Source organism: Tiliqua scincoides, chromosome 5, assembly GCF_035046505.1.
Source record: "Tiliqua scincoides isolate rTilSci1 chromosome 5, rTilSci1.hap2, whole genome shotgun sequence".
Classification (NCBI taxonomy): domain Eukaryota; kingdom Metazoa; phylum Chordata; class Lepidosauria; order Squamata; family Scincidae; genus Tiliqua; species Tiliqua scincoides.
Window position 1 is genome coordinate 51,405,414 of NC_089825.1, and position 18,721 is coordinate 51,424,134.

The 18,721-nt window shown below is 44.0% G+C and overlaps 1 protein-coding gene across 1 annotated transcript; it reads left to right on the forward strand.

Moving 5' to 3' along the window:
* Nucleotides 1-975: 975 nt before the first annotated feature.
* KIAA1143 (KIAA1143 ortholog) lies at nucleotides 976-18,340 on the forward strand. Its single transcript, XM_066628777.1, has 3 exons — nucleotides 976-1,258; nucleotides 11,133-11,280; nucleotides 17,438-18,340. Exons 1-3 carry the CDS (start codon nucleotides 1,151-1,153, stop codon nucleotides 17,641-17,643), a joined length of 462 nt encoding a protein of 153 aa, XP_066484874.1. The 5' UTR covers nucleotides 976-1,150; the 3' UTR covers nucleotides 17,644-18,340.
* Nucleotides 18,341-18,721: the final 381 nt, after the last annotated feature.

Below are 18,721 nucleotides of genomic sequence, written 5' to 3' on the forward strand. Positions count from 1 at the left end.
TTTTAAACCCTCCCAAGTTGAGCAGCACCTGCCATAAGTCCCTCTCCTATGCCAAGGTTAACCCATGTTTGCCCAGCTCACAGGTGTACACGTATGGTCCCTGCTGCATACATGCAACATTGGGCAGAAACCGTTAAAGGTTTAGGTGCTCTTTCCCACTTTGTAGCAGGTCACCCTGCCTATAGTGTACACACTCTCCTGAAAGTAAGCCATATAGAGCCAGGGCTGTATTATTAACGCACGGCTGGGCCCCTAGGCTGTCAGATCCCCTCCAGCACTTCACTCACCCCAGTGACATCCTGACCCTGGTGTGGTGGGTACTAGACTGTACACGGCCTTGATACAGTCACAGTATTGACAGACTGCTTTTCAACAAAAAGCTCACAAAATGGTTTAAAGAAAATCAAATAACTAATGGCTTGTGTGTGTGTGTACACGCACGCGCACACACACGTACACGCGTATACACACACACGCTCTCTTTCTCTCTAGCCTCCCTTGAAGCACTGGCGCCCAGGGCGCAGAAGACGAAAGGCGCCAGTGCCTGCGCAGCCCCCCCCCTCGCCACTCGGGGCGCCCGCCTGCCGCTCGGTCCAGCCTCGGTCACGCTCTCAGAGCCACCGGCCCAGAGAAAGAGCTGCGGCCTCAAGTCTCGTCGCCCACATTCAAACAGAAGAGCCGTTATCGGCTGACCGCGGCGCCAGAGCGAGGACCGCGGCGGAAGGGCCGCGCTCCCCCCGGGCGGCTGCTGGAGAAGAGGCGCCCCGTTTCGGAGCAGGCGCTCCCCCGACAGCTTCCCTTACGTTTCGTCCCGGGCGGCAGCCTCCTTCCCCACCTCCCACCGCGGTCGCTGCGGCGCGAAGTTCCTTCTCAAAATGGCGCCTCTTTTGAATTTGGCGCTGAGGAGGCCTCCGGGAAAGAAAGGCTCGTGACGTCATAAGAAAGCGTCGCAAGGAGAAAGGGGCGGCCCGTGACGTCATAAGAAAGCATCGCCGAGGCGACCTCACGGCGCGCCGGCACCGTGACGCGGGGCCCGATTGGCAGGGCGCCTGTCATCGAGCGGACTGAGTCACGTGGCTCTGCGGCTTGATTGACAGGGAGTCTGTCGTCGGGCGCAGGCGTCGCGGTTTCTGCACTGACAGCCAGCGCCATGAGCAAGAGGAACCAGGTGTCCTACGTGAAGCCGGCCGAGCCCACCTTCCTGAGCCGCTTCAAGCAGCAAGTCGGCTACCGGGAGGGCCCAACGGTCGACACCAAGGTAGTCTCGACACCGCCCATCGATTAGCCCCGCCCAGTCGCTGCGCCTCACTAGCCCCGCCCCCAGCCTCGCAGCAGGTGGCTCTTCTCTCGGGGGGTGAGGGCTGCGCGCTGGAACAGCCCTCGGGGCCGGGGTGGTGCTGGGCCTCGAGGGCTGCGAACGTTGCGCGCTCTAAAAGCCCGTGCGTGTCTACTCGGAAGTAAGCCCCATTAGTCAGTGGGCTTGCTCCCGGGAAAGTGTGGCTAGATTTGTAGCTTCAGAGCCTGATTCTCTTCATGTCTACTCGGAAGTAAGTCCCATTAGAGTCAATGGGCTTACTCCTGCGAAAGTGTGGCTAGAATGGCTGCCTTACTGGCTATTTAGTGGGGGAGGAAACCCCCCTCCTTGAATAGTAATATACTAATGTGAGAGTTAACTAAAAATCACAAAGGGTGGGGCAGCAGCCTCATTATTCCTTCTTAAGAAAAGCTGAGATTTTTTTCATCTTGATCAAGATGTGTTAAGTCTTTGTTTTTATGGTTCACAGTTTAATGTTAAGATTATTTATTTAGAAATATTATTTATTTCCCCCTGCCAGAGCAGATGTTTTTATGCTTCATTGTTTAATAATGTTAAAACTAATGTTTTTAATACTTTGTTTGATGTCTCTCCTTACCTGTTAGGCTACTTTGTACTTTATTATGGGGCTTTGTAAGCCACCTGGGGCATTTGCTTCTGCATCGGAAAGGTGGCATATAAGTTTCTCAAATAAAACATGATGCTTTTCACAGTTGAAAGTTGAAATGTTGGGACTAGATCCTATAATGTGTTTTAATCTGGTTTAAAGACTCGAGCAACATATTAAATTCTGCTTTAAACTCATCTAGCCACAGAAACCTTAGTATGTTTGAAAATAAAACATCCTTCCACCCCCATCCCCATCTCTTGGTCTATGTGAAGTCCTCCCTGGTGAAGAATATCAATATCCCTCTTTTGGTCCTCCCTGGTGAAGAATATCAATAACCTCAAAACCTTGCTTACCTTAAAAGCCTGTTTGATCTTATGGAAGGTATTCCTCAATTGTTTCTGTTGAGTGACTGAAGAATTGCACAGGTTCAACTTTCTCCACTGAATAACTCTCCCAGCTGGGGAAAGCTTTGCCTGTTTTGAGTTACTGCCTGCCCAAAGATTAAAGAACTGGAGTCCTAGCAGGGAAAAAGCGGGGAGGGGCTGTGTCTGAGCCAGTCATTCAGAAAGTAATGGAAACACATGTAACCTTGAGGATATATTGGTTAAACTGGGATAACTATTGCTCCCCAGCATCATGCATAACACTTAGGCCCAAATCCTAACCCACTTTCCAGCACTGGCATAGCTGTGTCAATGGAACGTGTGCTGCATCCTGCAGTTGGGGGGCATTCATGGAGGCCTTCTCAAAGTAAGGGAATGTTTGTTTCCTTATCTAGGAGCTGCATTGCCCTTTATGTCGGTGCTGGAACGTGGGTTAGGATTTTGCCCTTAGTGTTGTTTTGTTAGATTCCTTGTTTTACTTATGTACACACATTGAAAGTGTGGTAAAAGTTCACATTTTAACCAACCTGATTTTATGTTGTCAGAGGCTGTTGATTCAATATGTATTGGTTTCTCTTTATCATGAACATGGATTCTAAGTTTGCCTGTATTCATTCTCTGGTTCTGTACATTTTCTGTGGGAAAGACCTATTTACAGTACTTCTGTAGATTCTTTGTGTCTTATGAACATTGCAGTCATTTCTTACTTGGAAAGAAGGTGTAGCAAAAAGGAAACTCTGCTGCTTCTTTCTCTTCTAGAATTTGATTCTGTGTTCCTGATTGCTCATTGGCAAGGAAATGATGTGTTGTAATATGTACAAATCATTTATGTGTGTCACTCAGTGAAATACCTTTCCCTAGTCCTCTCTTTGGGTAAAAAGTCTCTCAGGTAACATTCTTCCACCTGTATCATGGGTGGTAGACATCTTTTCTCTGGATAACATCTTCCATGTCTTCAGAGATCATTCCCCTCTGTAAGTAACTTTCAGTATCCTTACACATTCTCTTCTGTTTCTTGGGCAGTAACTTAACTATTGAGTCCCCATGGCTTTTAACTTCATGTACACTTTGATTCTCTGTGGGGAATAGAAACCCATCAGTGCATGAAGGAAACAAGAGGGTAACTCTATTTTCTGACACTTTCAGTGCTACAAGGGTTAATTTAGTCAGTTTTCACAGTCACTTTGATGTTTTGGAAATGAGAACTGAGTGAAATTGTTCAAAGTTGCAGAATATTCTCCAGAACTACTTTAAGTTGTGCATGTACTGAATAATGCACAGATTCAAGCCATGCTTCCAGAACACCAATTCAGCTGTGCGAATTGGCTCTGTAAGGGTATGGATATGATGAGACAACCCAGGAAGGGGTGTCCAACCTTTAACTTCAGGGCCCCTGAACCTTTAACAATTGTGTAGAGGAGGACATTTTAACAGGTGCAGGTTGTTGGATGACAAGCTGCACCTGATGTACTTCCCACTTTTACACAATCAGTCAAGGTCCAGAAGCCCTAAAGTTGAAAGGTTGGACACACCTGACCTAGTATATGAGCGCTGCTAAGTGAAAATTAGAGGAAAAGATACAAGAAAGTAGATCATAGTGTTTCTGTAGAATTGATTTAGGGAATCAATGGACATCGTCGCCCTTCAAGAGACTAGGCTGCCAGATTCCGGATCTGTCAAGGAGAGAAATTTCTCATTTTTCTGGCAGGGAAAACCACCAAACGAAACCAGGGAACATGGTGTTGGCTTTGCGGTCAGAAATACCCTGCTGAAATCCATCATCCCACCTACTGTGGGAAGTGAAAGAATTTTGTCCCTGCAGTTCCAGTCATCAGCAGGACCTGTCGCTCTCATCAGTGCTTATGCACCGACTCTGTCGCCTCCAGCAGAAGCCAAAGACAAATTCTATGATGACCTGGCCACTACTATCAAGAAGATCCCCGTAAAAGAGCCATTGTTCATCCTCAGCGACTTCAATGCTAGAGTTGGTGCTGATAACAGTTCGTGGCCCACTTGCTTAGGTCAGTTCAGCACTGGGAAGATGAACGAAAATGGCCAACGCCTGCTAGAGTTTTGCTGTTATCACGGTCTCTGTGTCAGCAACACGTTCTTCAACACGAAGCCCCAACATAGAGTCTCTTGGAGACACCCAAGATCAAAGTACTGGCACCAGCTCGACCTGATTCTCACCAGACACTCCAGCCTTCCCAGCATCAAGATCACACGCAGCTATCAGGGTGCTGCCTGCAACACCGACTACTCCCTGGTGTGCAGCAGAGTGAAACTGCAATCAAAGCGACTGTACCACACGAAAAAGGAAGGAAGACCTCGCATTGATACCAGCAAGACCTGGGATCAGAGAAAAGTGGAGGAATTTGCACAAGCGTTTGAGGAATCTCTTCCAGGCCCAGTCGACGCAAACGCATCCAACAGATGGGAACATTTCACGAATGCCGTTTACAACAATGCCTTGTCCATATTTGGCAAGAAGACCAACAAGGCGGTAGACTGGTTTGAAGCCCACTCTGAGGAGTTGACACCAGTCATTGAGGAAAAGAGGAGAGCTCAAGCAGCATACAAGGCCTGTCCCAGTGAGCGCAACCTGCAGGTCCTCCGAGCTGCTCGCAGCAAAGTCCAGCAGACTGCCAGGAGATGTGCTAATGACTACTGGCTCCAGCTCTGCTCCCAGATACAGACAGCAGCTGACACGGGCAACATCAAGGGGATGTATGATGGTATCAAGCAGGCCCTAGGTCCAACACAGAAGAAAATTGCCCCTCTGAAGTCTGCCACAGGCGAGGTCATCCAGGATTGGACGCAGCAGATGGAACGCTGGGTGCAGCACTACTCTGAGCTATACTCCAGAGAAAATGTAGTCACCGAAGAAGCGCTGAACAACATTGAGTGCCTGCCTGTGCTGGAGGAGCTTGACAGTGAACCAACCCTAGAAGAACTTCACATGACCCTGGACTCCCTTGCCTATGGCAAGGCACCTGGAAAAGACAGCATCCCTGCTGAGGTCCTAAAGTGCTGCAAAGAGATCATCGTCACTAGGCTGCATGAAATCCTCTGTCTCTGCTGGAGAGAAGGTGGAGTACCTCAAGACATGAGGGATGCAAACATCATCACGCTGTACAAGAACAAAGGCGACAGGGGTGACTGCAACAACTACCGCAGCATCTCTCTCCTTAGCGTTGTAGGAAAGTTGTTTGCCCGAGTTGCACTAAAGAGGCTCCAGGTACTTGCAGAGAGCGTTTATCCAGAATCACAGTGCGGATTCCGAGCCAACAGGTCCACCACTGATATGGTATTCTCCCTTAGACAATTGCAGGAGAAATGCAGGGAACGACGACAGCCACTCTTTATAGCCTTCATAGATCTCACGAAGGCCTTCGACCTGGTCAGCAGGGATGGCCTCTTCAAGATTCTCCCCAAGATTGGACGTCCACCCAGGCTCCTCAGCATCATCAGATCCTTCCACAAGGACATGAAGGGCACTGTTGTCTTTGATGGCTCCACATCAGACCCCTTTGACATCTGAAGCGGCGTGAAGCAGGGCTGTGTTCCTGCACCAACCTTGTTTGGGATTTTCTTCGCTGTTCTGCTGAAGCATGCCTTTGGAACTGCAACAGAAGGCATCTATCTCCGGACCAGATCAGACGGAAAGCTCTTCAACCTCTCCAGACTGAGAGCATAGTCCAAAGTCCAGCTGAAATGTTTGCGTGACTTCCTCTTTGCCAACGATGCAGCTGTCACTACCCACTCTGCCAATGATCTCCAGCAGCTCATGGATCGTTTTAGCAAGACCTGCCAAGATTTTGGACTGACGATCAGCCTGAAGAAAACACAGGTCATGGTTCAGGATGTGGACTCACCTCCCTGCATTACAATCTCTGCACATGAACTGGAGGTTGTCCATGACTTTGTGTACCTCAGCTCAACGATCTCCGACACTCTTTCTCTCGATACCGAGCTAAACAAACGCATCGGTAAAGCAGCTTCCACGTTTTCCAGACTCACAAAGAGAGTCTGATCCAACAAGAAGCTGATGGAACATACCAAGATTCAGGTCTACAGAGCCTGCATCCTGAGTACACTTCTGTACTGTAGCGAGTCATGGACTCTTAGCTCACAATAGGAGAGGAAACTGAACGCTTTCCACATGCGCTGCCTCCGACGCATTCTCGGCATCACCTGGCAGGACAAAGTTCCAAACAACACAGTCCTGGAATGTGCTGGAATCCCTAGCATGTACGCATTGCTGAAACAGAGACGCCTGCGTTGGCTCAGTCATGTTGTGAGAATGGATGATGGCCGGATCCCAAAGGATCTCCTCTATGGAGAACTCGTGCAAGGAAAGCGCCCTACAGGTAGACCACAGCTGCGATACAAGGACATCTGCAAGAGGGATCTGAAGGCCTTAGGAGTGGACCTCAACAAGTGGGAAACCCTGGCCTCTGAGCGGCCCGCTTGGAGGCAGGCTGTGCAGCATGGCCTTTCCTAGTTTGAAACTTGGCCAACAGTTTGAGGCAAAGAGGCAAAGAAGGAAGGCCCATAGCCAGGGAGACAGACCAGGGACAGACTGCACTTGCTCCCAGTGTGGAAGGGATTGTCACTCCCGAATCGGCCTTTTCAGCCACACTAGATGCTGTTCCAGAACCACCTTTCAGAGTGCGATACCATAGTCTTTTGAGACTGAAGGTTGCCAAATGTGTGATTTAGGGAACAAAATGATGTGTGTGATGTGGCTCAGACCTCACCATGATTTAAGGTAGAGGTGCTTTGTTATTGCAGAACAGTGCCAAATATGGGATGCTGAATAGGAGAGGCCTGTCCTTAGGAGTACTCAGGTATAGGGCCCAGAAGGAAGAATGAAAATGCAGTGAGGTAAAAAACATAGACACAAAGGAAGGAAGAGTGGTAAAGGCAAAACTCTGGAAGAAATGTGGAGTTAAGTCGTGGAATTTCAGAAGGAAGGATTTCATTACTATACAATATGCATGTGCTTCTTTTGCAGAAACAAACAGTAGAGGGAGTATGAGCTAAACTGAATTAATGTTGTTCCTAATATTTTGGAGCATTAATGATTGTTGTGACCAGTTTTTCATCAAACTACCAAGCGAGATGAAAAAAAATTCATTACCAGCTTTTGTAACTTTTTGTGGTTTAAGCAATGTTGTATTTTGTTTTGGCCTCAAACTCACAATCCCTCTTTAATTCTGTTTCTGTGGATGCAGGAGTTATATGTAGGAAGCTTTCCCTGACACACAGCCTAAATTCTGACAATTTTAACTTATTGGTCCTCCTGGTCTCTGATAGTGCATGTTAAATCCATATACATGGCTTGTGTTTTTAGCCAGAGGAGGCATTCAAGCCCTCTGAATCTGTCCCACTTTACCTTATATGGAGAACAGCTTAACTTATATGGAGAACAGTTGTTGTGAGTGACTTACCTTCTCAACCCACAATTATGGTTGCTTCCAAGGCAGCACTCCTTCTTCAGGGGACCTCCGCTGAGTACAGCCACTCACCCACTGAGTACAGCCACTTGCCAAAGGGCTCTCTAGCCCACTCATAGCAAAGGCAGTAAACCAAAATTGTAGTGTGTGATGGGGAGCAACAGTTTTATCTCTTCTGTCAGATCATACCCACCTTTTTTTGGAAGAGTGGAAACAGGGTTAAGGAGCACTGTTTGTGTGCATTTAAAGAGGAAGCAGTGTTTTTTTTAGAAGTCTAATACTTCTTCTACATGTCATAAGATATTGTGTTGCAATCTCTTCCCAATTCCTTCCATTCATCATTAATATTAGCCTGTTGTGCTGACCAGATCCAGGGATGCTCAAAATGTAGAAGGGGGATCATACCAGGTAGCAACACTATGATCTCTACATAGTGATTGATCCTAATATACAACTCCTACAAGCATTCAAGCTGTATACTCATAAGCTTCCTCCACGCATTCTATATCTGCCATTTTGTAGGAGCCAGATAGTACTGAGAAAGCTTACACACATGCAAGTGCTGGGTTTGAATAAAGATGCAGAGGCTGGGGACTGGACACATGAATGACTATCCCTGGATTTGGTCATCTGAGCAGGACTATTGAAGGAAGCTATGGAATCCCTTTCCTTGGAAGCAGCCAAAAGCAGGCTGTTGGGCCACTTTGGGTAGAGAGTTTCCAGACTCAGGGTGGGAAGAGTTGAGATATGGAAGATCCATTCTGAATTAATAGTTTGCCAAAATAAAGAAAGCAACCAAGAATAGAAACAGGTCAAAAGGGAATATTTCCATTTGCCCTTAGTATCACAACTTCTCTAACAGATAGTGTGATGGAAAGCAATTTGATGCCATGGTGGTTTAATTGTTTTTCTTTTCTGCTTGTGCTGGTGAATGTCAAGGGGATGCAGAAGTGAAAAGCAACACAAGCCTTCAAGTTGGGTTGTTTTGTCTAGCTAAAAAGCTGTCAGTTCTGTATTTTAGATGCAAACCGACTCGTTACACTTCATAGAAATCTGCAGATGATGTTTTAAATGTAACTGCCCTTGAATATAATGTGGATTCCAAAATATAAAACGTTCTTCTGGAAAGATTAAAATCTAGTTGATAACTAGAACTGTTAAGTGTAAAGCTTTTGGGTATACAACCGTAAACTTTCTCCAAAAGTTTATTTCTTTTGCCTACTGGTTTGCAATTTAATGTCTCGATTCGAGGCATGCATACTTGGAAATTGGTAGCATTGATATCAGTTGAACTTTCTAATGAATTTGGCTAGGATAGGACTCTTGCTACCCAATTTAAAAATGCTTTGCTGTCTTTTTTTTTAAATGTGTGCTCTCAACAAAACCCAGCATGTTACAGCTGACAAATAATCTGAAGCAGTTGTTCTCAAACTTTTTAGAGTTTCTAGGTTCTCAAACATTTTAGCACTGGGGCCCACGTTTTAGAATGGCAATCTGTCAGCACCCACTGGAAGTGATGTCATTAATCTGAAAGTGATGTCATAACTGGAAGCAGGAGTTTTAACATACCCCATACAACAGAATCAAATCAATCAAGTAAATTAAGCATTTACAATAAGTATAATTTAAAATTTATTGAAAATAAAGAATTCTTCGAATCCTCCCAAGCATTTGCTGATCTGTTTTTAAAAACATCCCTGAACATCCCAAAGGCTTCAATCTCATCCACACTTACCCAGGTGTAAGCCCCATTGACTGTTGTTTTTAAAAACCTATGCATATTAGCCCAGTGGTTCTCACACATTTAGCACCAGGACCTATTTTTTTTGAATGAGAATCTGTCAGAACCCACCGGAAGTGAAATCATCAAGCAAGAAAATTTTTTAACAATCCTAGGCTGCAATCCTATCCACACTTACCCAGGAGTAAGTCCCATTGACTATCTTTGTTAAAAGAATATACATAATAGCTTGCTAAAAGTACAGGTCTGTAACATGTCCCAAATGCAGTCACATGCCATGATAGCATCAAGACTAATATATTAAAAATAAAATATTGAAATGAATGGGGACCTACCTAGTGGGTTCCAACCCACAGTTTGATAAACACTGCTCTAGAGGCTGCTGCCTGATTGATAAATGCCAAGGGGTGTGGCTATAATGGTGATTGTGCAGTAGTTCTCCCCCCTGTTAACCCTTGTTTAACCCTTGATGCACATAGCCTAATCTGCCCTGTTAGTTTGGTTAACCACCAAAAATTGGATTATGACCCACTGGTGTGTCCTGGTGAGGCAATGAGAGTGATTTACCCAAGGTCAAACAGTGAGTCTGTGGCAGAAGTGGGTCTTGGAACAGAGTAACTAGCTGAGGTGTGGCAGATGACCTGTGGGCCTTACTCTGTGGTGATATTTTGAATGTTGAATTATTTCCCCAAGGAGATTTAAGGCCCAATCCTATCCAATTTTTCAGCACTAGTGCAGCTGCAGTGCAGCCCCAGGGTAAGGGAACAAATGTTCCCATACCTTGAGGAGGTCTCTGTGAATGCTTCACCACAGGATGCAGCGCATGCCCCATTGGCACAGCTGCACCAGCACTGGAAAATTGGATAGAATTGGGCCCTTATTTGGCACCTCATTAACAGTCCTTCAGCACTAGGCAAAGACATTTTCCAGGACCTTCTGACAAATCCTTTTTAATTGCTGTGGAGGACTGATTTGATTCTGCTTTTTCCTGTTGTTTTAATAGTTTTTGATATAACTGCGTATTAATTATATATTTTTTCATTGTGATGTTATCCTGTTTATTTGATTGTGAATTGCCCTGGAATGGTTCTTGTTTGACGGACAGAATTACCATTTTTTAAATTATCAAACCTTAAACTTCATTGACTATTGTGGTCTGTTAGCTGCTTTTTCTTCAAATTGTTAGCAACATGCTAGTCCCTTACTGGGCACAATACATTAGGAAAATTCAGACTTTTGCCTTTAAGGAGTAATCTATACAGCCAAACGGCATGATCCAGAGAACCAGGTGATGTTGTTCTTATTTTAATGCATACAAATAGCCTCCTTGCACATACAACAATAGTATATAAAGGAGAAGGGTTCTAGCTCATCTTTCCTTCTGATACACAATAATTTTTTGCTCTCTCGATTTCAATGATTATCGAGTCTCTTGGGCTGCAATCCTGTGCACGCTTACTTAGAAGTAAGTCCTCATTTAACTCAGTGTGTCATATTTCTGAATTGACATGCATAGGGTTGCACTGTTCCTCACCTCAGTAGGACTATTTAGCATTTTCCTCTTTTAAAGATGAAGTTTCTGGGATGACTATCTGAATAGCTTGGCTTTCCATTTTTCATCTAGAAAGAGCAGCTCCCAACTCCTGAAGATGATGATGAAAGTGACAAAGAGGATGAACAGCCGCAGGTGATTGTGCTTAAAAAGGGAGATTTGACTGCAGAAGAAGTCTTGAAGATTAAACAAGAACTTAATGAGAGTTCCAAGGCCTCAGGTATATTCTGAATTATTAAATTTGTTCCTGAAAGTGATCTGCAAATAGGACAGACCAGGGGGTGGAGAGAAGAAACATGATCATATATTTTTGCCAGTTCTCATGCAGAATTCTACCCCCCAGGTCCACTGCACAGAGCAGAACTGACCCAAGATCTCCTGGCACCTGCGGCAACATGTCAAATGCTTCTCTCCCTTACCTGGTGATGTGCCAGCCTCTGCTTCTCCTGCTCTCTGGATTGTAAAAGGAAGAGAATGTTGGAATGGGAGAGGAAGAGATACTCTAGCCCACCACTTTCTTCTTCTTAGCACTGTTTCTTTCGCACCTTCTCTCTTTTCCTTTTGCATTCCAGGGAGTGGGGTGAGGAAGAGGGAACAGTGTAGATGAATGTGCAGACAGAGGTGGATGACTGACACCATTGCTGCCTGAGGTGACTGCCTCAGTTGGCTTCATGGATGGGCTGGCTCTGATCTGGGTCAGACAGCTTTCTAATTGATCAGTGAAGGAGATGTCTGTCAAGTTCTTGTTCTCCTTGTGCATGTTCCTTCACCACCACTTGGTGTACTATCCTTAGTTGTAATCTAACTCCTAAATGCATCTTTTCCCCTAACATTAATTTGTTGGTGGAAGCTAGTTTCTAAAAATTAAAAAAAAACAACTTACTTATATATGATATTTTTTGTAAAGCTTACACAGATTCTATAGAGAATTACTGACCTGTCAAAGGCAATTTTTAAAGAGAGAAAATTTCATACAGGCAGAAAATGGTAATTGGTATATAATGCCTTTTTTATGTATTCATTATAATCTCTAGAATTGATTTTTCTTCTGCTTTTCTCATACATCTGGCCTCTGGGACACTGTAATGTATGCACAAGTTCAAAAACCTGGCTGTGAGTGTCCTTACTCATTCAAACTGTAATATTATTCTAGCCTTGTTCAATTTGCTTGGTTTCCCTCCCCCCCCCCACTTTTTTTAAAAAAGTGTGTGTCAGGCATTATCTGTTAGAGCATCAAAGTACAGATTCTGTCCCAAAGTACTGCTTTAGCATTTTCAGAGTTTTTTGCTGACATTTAGCTGATTGGCAGCCATAGTGAATTACTGTTGTTTCAGTAATCTTGTATGCAACTTTACTTTCAACTTTAGGAAAATAGATCAATTTTCAGTAGTCTATGTCAACATCTGGTTTTTAGTTGAGTTATCTTTGCATGGAGAAGAATGGTGGTTTGAGAACTGTGAAGTACCATAATGGCGGGACAACTTATGTGAAGTTCTTCCAAACAAGTGGCTAGGTAAACATATGCACATGGTGTAGAAAAGCCAAATGATACTTCTGGCAGGCTTGCAGTTAATCATATGATATTTGCCTTGAAGTAGGCCTTCCAGCTTTGCCATAGTTGTGAATAGAGCAGGATAGCACGCTTTTCTCTTTTCTAAAAGAGCTACTGATTAAGCTAGATGGTAAAGAGAATGCAGCATGCAGAACTCTTTAATATGGGACTCCACCATAGAGACTCAAAGTGAGACTGAGTCTTGTGCTTAGTGCCTATGAGCCCAATCCTATGCTTGTCTGCTCAGAAGTAAGCTCCATTATAGTCAATGATGCTTGCTTCCAGGGAAATGTTGATAGGATTGCAGCCTATGTGTTATCAAAGCCAACCACTGTGTGTTATTCCTGCTTGCAATCTCACAGCCTCTTACATGTTACTCTCAAGTTAACTTCTGTTTCATTATCTTAAAACATAACCACTTACTCTTGTGCAATCTGCAGCTGTCAGCTTACTTTTGTCCAAAATTTTTCCCTCAAAATTCTGGCCCAGGCTTTTGTTAGGCTTCTGTCACAGCATTTGTTTCTTTCATAGATTCCTCTCTGAACTTTTTCAGGATAGATAGCTCATCAGTTTCTGGAGGTCGTTGCCCTAATATAGGATGCAATAGAAACTCATCACTCTTGTATCTGAGAATGGGTGAGACATATTTTGTTCCTGGCTGAAGGAAAGGTATCTTTTTTTCAGGCAGTCACAAATCAAAGTTGCTTTCCTTCAGCATGTTAGCTGAGTTGATTTAGGATATCATCTTCTCTTTTTCATTCTTTCTACAAACTGCTAGCATAAGACTTTACTTGTAGTCATTCCTCACTGATTTATTTCTTTGTTCACCACTACCGACAAATGTGAAGTGAATAAAGGCCTTCCTGAAATTGGTTGGTGTTTCTGATCAAACGATCTGGATCCCCTATGAGCCAGCATATCCTATACTGGTTGTCTTGGGCTGTGTCCAAAGAAAGTGAATCCTGACTAAACACCATTTGAAATCAATGACCAACTGAAGTCCCATTAATTTCCAAGGACTTTAGTTTGGCCTTGGTTTCTTTGGACATAACTCCTTGTCTCTCCCTGCTGGCAGTCGTTTTCCTTGGAAGTTAACCCAAGTGTCAGGGCTTGATTTAGGGAATGCTTGATAAGGTTTCTTCTTTTTTTTAGATACCACCTTTAGGCAAGTCCCTCTTGCTTTCCCAAATATAGGTCCTCTCTTGTTGATTCAGTTGTAATCAGGAATTGTAATCATTGTACATGTAATTGTACAATCAGGAATTGTAATCATTTCAGAATTATGTGTAATATTTTCAATTGAATCCTGGCTATACTTTTCCCATGACCATTAGCATTGTTTCTTTGGAGTCTCTTTTTCTTATCGCCTGCTCTTCCTGTGAGCCACTTAGTTCTTGGTTGCACTGGGAAGGTCCTTGGTGCCATGTTGCACCAGGCATGAATTTCATTGGGCCAGGGAAGTTGTGAAAACTGCAGTCAGAAGTGTCAAATGAGATGAGCGTTTGGATTGCACCAGGGGCAGCAAGCCACCATGGACAAAATGAGAGCTGGGGGGGGGGGGAAGCACCAGCACAGCTCATTTCAACTGTCTTTGTTCTTCCATATTTAACAGAAGAAGGCAGTAATGCAATGAGGACTGAATTTTAAACACCTTGAGTGTGTAGCCAATTGGGGTGCTAGAACTGTCTTTAATTCGTATAATCATTGTGGTTGGATTATACTCTCTACATTGTCCTGGTCATATTTACAGGTAGAGCCTATTTATCCGCATTAGTTCTGTACCATGACGCAGCGCGATTAACAAAAAATGCGTTGTGCTGAGTCCGTAGAGCTAGAGTCCATAGAGCAAATAGGTTGCAGCCTGACACTTCCAGTTGGAAGGAAATTAAGGCAGCTGTTCTCAATTCCCATCCCACCCCACCCCACCCAATCCAGCCCTCCTGTTGCCAGCTGTCCTGCTTCTTTCACAGTTGGAATGGTGAGCTTGCTTGGGAAGCCTCTGTGCCCCAGGCAGCCTCCCAACAGTGCTGCAGGTTCTCCTCCTCCTCCTCTTCTCTGCTGCAGTTCCTGCAACCCTCCCAACCACCATCATGGAAACTCCTCTGCCCCGGAGCATTCCGGGACTTGTAGTCAGGCTCTCTGCTCACCCTCACCTGTCTCTCTAAGGCTTCCCAAGAGCCTGCATGGGGGGGGGGAATTTGGCAAACACTCCCTGGGTTTTTTAAAGCAGTTCCCTCTCCTCCCCCTCCTGCCTCCCCCTTCTGAGCCCCCCCCTTGCCAGCTGCCCAGCTTTTTTCACAGGTGGGATGCTGATCTTTTAAGAGTCCAGCCCTTATGCGTTTCTACTCGGAAGTAAGCCCCATTCCAGTCAATAGGGCTTACTCCCAGGAAGTAAAGCAATTCTTTAAATGATTTCTTTAAAGCAATCCCCTCTGTTGCTATGGCGCCTGCCTGTGTGTGTGTGTGTGTGTGTGTGTGTGTGTGAGAGAGAGAGAGAGAGAGAGAGTGAGTGAGTGAGTGAGCTCCACCTCCCTGCACATGTTCTGGCTACAGAGGTTCTTGCCCCCACTTCCCCTCTTCAGCCTTGGCTGGCTCGGGGCTCCAGGAATGTTACTGTTCCTTGGCAAGGGGAACATCTTCCAGGGCTATTCCCTGCCTGGGCAAGGCGGAGCCTTTTTGCAGTGTTTTGGGCTGCCTGGAAACGCCAGTGCGGGGCAAAGGAGGCAAAGGTGTGTGTGACATTCAGTACCCCCCCCCCCCATTTTGTTGAGACAAATCTGAAGATAAAATATCCTTGGATAAATAGGCTGCACCTGTAATCTGCTTTCCCTGTCTTTTCATGACAGTATTGGTGAAAAAGTTACCATGTTGCATTACAACTGTGGTTTATCATAAACCTCAAGATAGTGGTGTAAGGGCACAAGATAAGTTATTAAGTAAGGATCAATCAACTACAGTGTTTTTGGCAAGTTTCTATTACAAAATTGATTTTTAAAGCATTCTCTTACTTAGTTAAGAAAAATGAGTTGCGTAGGAGAAGCCTGGATTCTTTAATACTTTCTTGTATTGCAAGCCATTTCAGTATGCAGCTTTGTTTTTGATACACAACAATGGCTTTTGTACCTAGCAAAACAATTTTGAGATGCTTCAATCTTGCAATGTCATCATCTCTCTAATGTCAGAGTTAAGGGTTTGTCTTCACCAAACTTACACAAGCAAACGTATTGCATTTACTAACATTCACAGATTATATTATGATCTTATATTTCTCATAGCTGCAATCCATCTATCACTGCTTCATGAGCAGCCAACATTTATTTCAGTTGAGTCATTTAAATGAATGGCAGTCTCACAGCAATTCTTGAAAAATTGCATTCATTGTCTCTACATATAGGTCCAGTTCAGAGGTTGTGGACAAAGTCATGCACTGGCCATTGTGAAGGGACTAATGCCCTCCCTCTTCCCCTCACATGCTCAGATTACCTCTCTCACTTCTTCATTTGCTATAAATTTGTCTCATTGTTTGAATCATGGCTGCAATCCATATATGCTTCCAAAACAAAAAGGAAACCATGATTTAAACTGCATTTCCAGGTCTCATTTGGAGGCAAGCTGTAGTCTGCAGTAATCATAGTTTGTCAGATTTAGGCATCATGCCAAGCTGTAGATGCCTCAAAATTAAGGAGGTAATCAGAAATGAAGGAGGGAATTGGAGCATTCAAAGAAGAATGTACAGAAGAGAGAGACCACCTGAGCCCAAAACCTTTTCATGATAGCCAAATCTGGTTTGGCTGTGGGCAGCCCAGTCCTAATGGTGGCAGTGCTGTTGGGTGCAGTGGAGCAAAAATGGCGACTGCTGTATCCAGCTGCCCTTCCAGGGCTGCCAGAGGCTTCCTTGGAGAAAGGGGACTTTCACCCCCTTCCCCCAGGTAAGGACACAGGGGCCGCAGTGTGTCTCCTCCAGTGTGTGTTGGCTGTTTTACTGGCACAGATTGGAGGAGCTGCATGTCAGGCTCTTCAGCCCAACATGGAGTATAGGATACAGTGGAGCAGGTCTCTCTCTGCCAGTCTCTCCCCCCTCCCACCCAGAAACTCTGCATCACTGCCTGACAGTGTGCTTTACCATGGACACTCCCCCAGTGTCAGCCTGCCGGTGCTGGGCCCAGCATCAGTGGTCCTTGCTCTCCTGGTGCTATAAATGTGCTGGTTCCAGTGCTGGTGCTGGGAGAATATAGAACTGGGCCCTGAATCAGGCCAATGTGACTAACAAATCATTGTTTCGTACTGTTCTCTGAAAAACAAATTCATACTAGGAAATGCATTTGCCCTGGTGGTTTATACCAACAAAACACATGGTTTACACTGTCATGGAAAAATTCAGTTTTCCCAGTTTAAAGAAATGTTTATATAAAAATTTTCATTAATGCATACCATTTATAGTTATAGTTGATCGTACTTCATTTGTCAGTTCCTTGAAAATAGGTACATTAAACGGTCTTCCTCCTTTCCTTGTTTTGAAATATAGCAACCCATGACTTGCATTTATTAAATGTGGAAATTCTTGAGAGTGCAGTTACTCAGGTTAACATATTACAATGGGAGAAATTTTCAGGACAACATGACCTTATCAGGATTTCCATCAAGTATAGTATAATTATCCCAAGATAGTTTTGCAGTAAGGTGGAGTTGGAACGGAGTACTCGGCAGATCCATTTTATATATACTAGGCTGGCTATCCTGCATGATTATCTTTGTTTGAGAAGTAAGAAAGAGGAAAGTAAATTGGGTGAAATTGCATAAAGCACCATTTGCATTTTTGTTCTAGGTGAAGAACCTGATCCTGCAGATGGAAAGATCATGTTCAGGAAACCTTTGAAGCGTTCATCAGATAAGAAGTATTCTGGTTTAACAGCCAGCTCAAGCAAGAAGAAAAAAGAGACAAAAAGAAATTCTTTGACTCCTCAAAATACAACTAAGCAAGTTAAAAATAGCAGTTTGCTTTCATTTGATGAGGAAGAGAGTGATGATTAGCAGCACATGATATCTATGTACAGTTAAGTGGAGTATGTAATGGAAGCAGCCTCTCTTGTATCAAAGTCACACCTTGCTTTCTTTGACTCCAGACCTATAGTTGGGAAGGGAGATCCTGAGGCAAATATTTGTCAAAAATAATGTCCTTACAATATCAGCTTAGCATCCCGTGTAATTAAGACATTGTATGAAATGTTTACGATTACACAATCCATCTTAAACAGTTGCACCAAGGATTTTCTCCCTTTTGTTTTTTTATTTTGCAATATATGTACAATTTTTCTCGAAGCAATTCACATTGTCAAAAAATGATATCTGTATGTATATTTTTGCCCACTTATACCTGATCACCGTAACTCAGTTTAAGGTATGCCTACGGTGAACTGAAAATGGAAAACATTGCTATGGTAAAGCTTTCTGTTGTACCTCCAAGGACCGAAGGAATTGCTGGGATTTTTATCATGCTGAGTATATTGATTTCAAAAGAAAACCGTGCTGCAGGGTGGCCTTTGGTGGAAAAATGTTTGGAAGTTCAGTGTGTTCTGTAACCAAGAATGGATTGTGTGTTGCTACAAAACATGTAGCAGGATTAACAATGTAAAGCTTCATCAAGGAGCTGATCTGAAGTTGCTGTGTGCAACAGCTGTTTTTATTATAGCCGATATTTTAATGCCACTATTAAATGACTACAAAATTATTTTCTATTTCTGTTTTTGTCCACTATTCTTCAGAAAATAAATTTTTTTTTCAGTGTCTATCTTAATCTTTCATAGATTTAAAGTATGGGATTTTTTGTAATGGTTGTCTTATTCTAGAGCATGAACACCAGACATACAGAGTTTGAAAAGATCCCAATGAATGGATTATCATGTCTAACTCTGGGCCCTATGAAAGGATATCTTATTTCTAAAGCATCCAAGACAGATGATGATCTACTCAGCCCACTCTCTTTTGAAGGTCGGCCGATCCCACTTTCTTATATGGCCTCATGTCACCTGATTGATAAGTGCACAAAATAATATAGGATGTACCGTATAGGACTATCTCCATTCCATCGCTTCCTCTTTCCCCTCTGACA